We start from the raw sequence: 5,259 nt of genomic DNA, 5'->3' as shown, positions 1-5,259 counted from the left end.
AGAGAGAGAGAGAGAGAGAGAGAGAAGAGAAAGAGAGAGAGACAGAGAGAGACAGAGAGAGACAGAGATGGAGAGACAGGTGGATAAATAGAAAGAAAGACAAATAAGGAATTCATTAAGCAATTATTACATTCTAGGTACTAGGATAAATATATTTGACAAGCAGTTCTCCAGTTCTCGTTTGAAGACCTCAAATGAAGGGAAGCCATTTAGTAAGTCGTAAAGACATTGGATTTTGAGTTCAGAGAACCTGGATTCAAATCTTTCTTCTACAATGGATCACTTGTGTGACCATAAGGAAGTCATCTAACTTTCCTCAGCCTCACTTTCTTCATCTGTACACACAAATGGGTTAGACTACGTAATTATTAATCCTTCCCAGCTATATAGATCTGTGATCCAGTGACCTCCAAAAGCAGCAATATCACTTCAAAATAGTTCAAATTATTGGGGATTATTTCTTATATCAAGCCAAAGTTTACCTTTGCAATTTACACCCATTGCTCCTATGAGGCCAAACAGAACAAATCTTGTCCCACTTCCACTTGAAGGCATGTATCATGGCCCAGCCTGAATCTTCTCTTCTCCAGGCTAAACACACCCACTTCAGGATCACAAGGAACCAAGGGATCATTTCTGCAATACTTGACTTTGTGGACTAGATTTTCTGGTTACATCCAGGCTTACTGAACTAAACTGAGAGCTCTCTCTCCCTCTCTCTCCTTCCAATCCTAGATAGCTGTGGCTTCCACAAGCAAAGAGATTTGTTTCTATGACCTGCTCTCAAATAAGGAATTCCCTTGTCAATACAAGCTTCAAGGCCTTAGGAACACTCCTGTATGCATGCATTATTGGTATAACCCTCAGGATGCAAATGAATCAGTGCTCACTTTTGGGGACATAGCTGGAAAGGTAAGTGAAGGCTCTTTGGGTGAGACAGCAGGTTGTAGATTGAATAGCCCTCCCCCAATATTTAGTAGAAAAGAGGAGTGGAAATGGGATGGTAATTGGACACCCTGGCATGGGACAACATTAGAGGTAACCCCAGGTGGGTTGAATTGGAAGACTTTTGTTGGTTCATAGCCTGATGCCATAGCCTTGTAATTCCAAGTAATTCTCTCAAGATTTGCAGAAAGTCACAGAGTTGGAAGGGACTCCAGGGAGTCTACAGAGTCCAACTTATATCTAAACAAGAGGAACTTAGAATTCTTTCTCTTCTTGTTAATATTAACTCAGTGTTCCAGCTGAGCATGAATTTCCTAAAGCTCAATTTTGTCTTTCGATGTGTTAGCTATCTCTCTAAGCTTTGTTTCACCTTTGAATTTGATTAGCATGCAGTTATGCCTTGTTCTAAGTCACTGGAAAAAAATACTAAGTGGCTCATACCCAGCAGATTTTCTCTTAGTGGCATGGTGGATAGAGTACCAGATTTGAAATCAGGATGAACCGAGTTAAAATTCAGCTTTAGATACTTACTAGCTGTATGCTCCTGGGCAAGTCAATTAACACTTTGTCCCTCAGTTTCCTCATCTGTAAAAATGGGGATAATGATAGCACTTACTGCCAGGGTTGTTATAAAGATCAGATGAGATGATATATGTAAAAAAAAAAACTTTGCAAGCATTAAAGGTCTACCTAACTATTTTTCCTTCTGAAGTTATATACAAACATTCATAATTGCTTTTTGGAAATATTAACTTTTAAGTATTTGTTTCTTAGGTTTGTTTCATTGTTAAGAACTATTTTCTTAGATGCAAAAATCAAGAAACTCAATATATTCAAAGTCTACTTTTCCTCTTCTTTGAACTGAATAATCCCAAGATTGGACTATTGCTAAGAGAGTCGCATTTCTTCCTTGAAAGTGGCTATTGTGGAAGGAACCGAATTTTCAGACCTGAGTCATTAGTGGCTATTCTCATTAGTGGTTATTCCCTACCTAATCTCCTTGGTCCAGTCCATTGATTTCTTCCTGCCACCCACAGACAGGCACAGTATCAGTAGGAATAAGTATTTTTTCAGGAGCACAGATTATGGCATCCATCTTACTCAGTGTTAGTATCCCATGTTCTCACCCACTTCTAGTCCAGGGCAGGGCAGGACGGAGCACTAAATATTGCATGTTTAGAGTTCCTCAGGGTCTCAGGCTTGGGGTGTTCTTTCACACTATATATGCACTTTGAGTCTCTTAGCTATCATAAGAAGGGAAAGGGCTGAGCAGCACCACCCAGATGGGAAGATCTCAGAGACTTCTTATTCTGTCTGTAGCACTAACTCTGGGACTTCAGCCTTATGGATCTGCTCATCGTCTTCATGTAGGAATGCTCCAGGTGGTTGACACTATCTAGCCTCAAATCTGGGGAAGCTACCATGAGCTTCTTCTGCTGGACAGAGTCTCTGGAGACCAGTAGAGTCATTGGCTGAGAATGTCATGTGCCAAGAGAAAGCACTCCAAGCCAGGTGAAGATCCACAGAAAGTGTCCCCTGCTAGAGATTAAAGGATAAAGACCCTGGTATACTGTGCAAGGTCACCGCTGATCTGGCACAGAGGAGGAGAGTGAATTGAGGGGAGAAGATCATTTCTGCATCAAATATATTCCATTTTAACAAATTGTTACTGAAAACTAGACATTTAGCTGGTTTCAATGTTCTTAAAAGAGTTTAGTTGCTTTCGCTAATCTTTAATCTTGGTAGCTTGAGGCAAAGCCCCATTGGCTCTACCCTAGTCATGGATGAGAAAGCTTGGATCATGTTGATGTTCATTTTTTTTTAAACCTTTACCTTCCTTTTAGAATGAATACTGAGTATCGGTTCTAGGGCAGAAGACTGGTAAGGGCTAGGCAATGGAGGTAAAGTGACTTGCCCAGGGTCACACAGCTAGGAAGTGTCTGAGGTCAGATTTGAAGCCAGGACCTCCCATCTCTGGGTCAGAGTCTAAATCCACTGAGCCACCCAGCTGCCCTCTATGTTGATATTCAGTGTGATGCCACAGGAGAAGGAAAGTTAAGGAAAAAAGTAGACATGGGGCTTGTTTCTGGGTACTACTCTTCCTTCTCTCCCCATTATACTCCTGCCTCCAGATAAGGTTTGAATGACCTCTGGAACACTCTGGCCCGGTGGCCTTCTCTTCCATAACAATGAATGATGTTCCACCTTGGCACCTGGAGCTTCAAGGATATTTTATAAACCAGCATCAAATTTTACTCATGCTCAGAGGTCAGATGTGCCAAGTCTGTTTAACCAAGCTTTATAGTTCTTTCCATTTCTTAAAGAATCGTAAGTCAACTTTCCTTAAATAAAACGGCAAAGAATTTGATATTAACATTTAAAGCCCCTGCACACAATGAATTTTTAACAATGTAGTATTTTCATGCTATAGTCCCCCACCTCCCTCCACCAACCTTTCCTTCCACAAACGCAACATCCATTTCAATGTCATTTCTGGCTCAGGTTCAAGCAATTGTCTTCAACACTGCCTTGATCTCCTTGTTTGAAAAACCAACCACAAGTTCTTCTGAAGATGAGGAAACTACGATGATCATCAACTGGAGAGAACTGGTATCTGGCTATCATAGGTGCTGCTCAACGTTAGAGCACAGGCTTCATAATCAGGAATGGGTCCGGCAAGGTATGGCATTTGAACCACATCATTGTAAGGGGTGGGGGGAAAGGGGTTTTTTGGTTGTATGTATTAAAAGGTGGTCGCCAGGGGAAGTTTCCCCAATTAAGGAATAACCTCAAGTCAAAATTGACTTTTATGGGAATTTATTTACAAATGAGAAGAAGTAGAAGAAATAAGGAAATAGGAATCTAACACAGTAGGTAAATTGCTATGATCCTCTAGGTAAATCTAATTATCCCTCAGCCGAGAGTCAGAGAGCCAGAGGTGAATGAAGCAAACCTTCATTCACAGAGTCTCTCTCTCTCTCTCTCTCTCTCTCTCTCTCTTTTTTTACCATTTATTAATATTTATTTTTTTGAAAAGTTAACATGGCTACATAATTCATACTCTTACTTTCCCCTTCACCCCATGACTTCCCCCTCCCCCCCAATGGCAGATGCATATTTCCACTGGTTTTAACATGTGTCCTTGATCAAGACCTGCTTCCAAATTATTGATAGTTGCATTGGTGTGGTAGTTTCGAGTCTACTTCCCCAATCATGTCCGCCTCAACCCATGCGTTCCAGCAGTTGTTTTTCTTCTGTGTTTCCACTCCTGTAGTTCTTCCTCTGAATGTGGGTAGCATCTTTTCCATAAGTCCCTCAGAATTGTCTTGGGTCATCGCATTGCTGCTAGTACAGATGTCCATTACATTCTATTTTACCACAGTGTATTGGTCTCTGTGTACAATGTTCTTCTGGCTCTACTCCTTTCACTCTGCATCCACAGAGTCTCTTTTAAAGGGAAGTTCCTTAAGAGAAGTTCAAGAAGATTCAGTCTTTAAACTCGCCATGTGGAATTCCAAAGAAGATATTGAGAGCAGTCTCACCAAGGTCTCAGCGTCCCAGCCAGCACACCTCCACGAACCAGGAAAGCTAGAAGACTCAGCCAGAAGACCTCCTTCTCCAGAAGACCTTCTTCTCCAGAAGGTTTCCTTCTTCAGAAGCCTTCCCCAGCCTTTTACCAGTGTCCTCCACCAGACTGCCTTCATGGTTTTTATAGTGGTTTCCTGTACCTGCCCCTTTTCACAGAGGCCAATCACAGATTCCAAATTGTCTAGCACTGTCCAGGGGGTGGTCTTTGTGGGAACTAGTTCTCACCTTCTGGAGGTGTGAACACGTTCAAGTTTCTGACTGTTTGAGTTAGAAAAAAGAGTGGACTTCTTCAAGTATCTTGTTGGCTTCTCACCTAGCACTAGGTAGGGTGTGAATTCACTAAATGGTTTTCAATCTTCTCCCACCTAGTTCAAGCTTGTATTGATTCAAAGTTATTGCCAACCAAAGTGCTAACTCCAACTAGGCAAAGAGAACAAAGGATTCCCTTTTACATCATTGAGAGACAGAAAAAATACCTCTGCCACTGTGTGCAATTTTGTTTTAGGTTTGATGACATTTAATTCATCAAGAATTTATAAAGTGTCCACTCTATGCCCTATGCTAGGAAACTGGAACATGAGATGAATGAAAGGAAGGAAAGAAGGAGGGAGGAAGGAAGGATGAGAGGGAAAGAAGGAAGGAAGGATGAGAGGGAAAGAAGGAAGGAAAGAAGGAAGGAGGGAAGGAAGAGAGGTAAAGAAGGAAGGAAGGAAAGAAGGAAGGAAG

At 41.5% G+C, this 5,259-nt stretch overlaps 1 protein-coding gene across 1 annotated transcript in view; it reads left to right on the top strand.

The window, feature by feature from the left end:
- Positions 1-5,259, top strand: part of WDR49 (WD repeat domain 49) — a 163,487-nt gene that overhangs the window by 2,355 nt on the left and 155,873 nt on the right. Inside the window, exons 2-3 of the mRNA XM_044669542.1 lie at positions 736-912; positions 3,448-3,625. Coding sequence (XP_044525477.1) covers positions 736-912; positions 3,448-3,625 — 355 coding nt within the window. The remainder of the gene's footprint in view (positions 1-735; positions 913-3,447; positions 3,626-5,259) is intronic.

The sequence above is a fragment of the Gracilinanus agilis genome, chromosome 3 (assembly GCF_016433145.1).
Source record: "Gracilinanus agilis isolate LMUSP501 chromosome 3, AgileGrace, whole genome shotgun sequence".
NCBI lineage: Eukaryota > Metazoa > Chordata > Mammalia > Didelphimorphia > Didelphidae > Gracilinanus > Gracilinanus agilis.
This window is presented reverse-complemented; position numbering and strand designations above follow the sequence as displayed.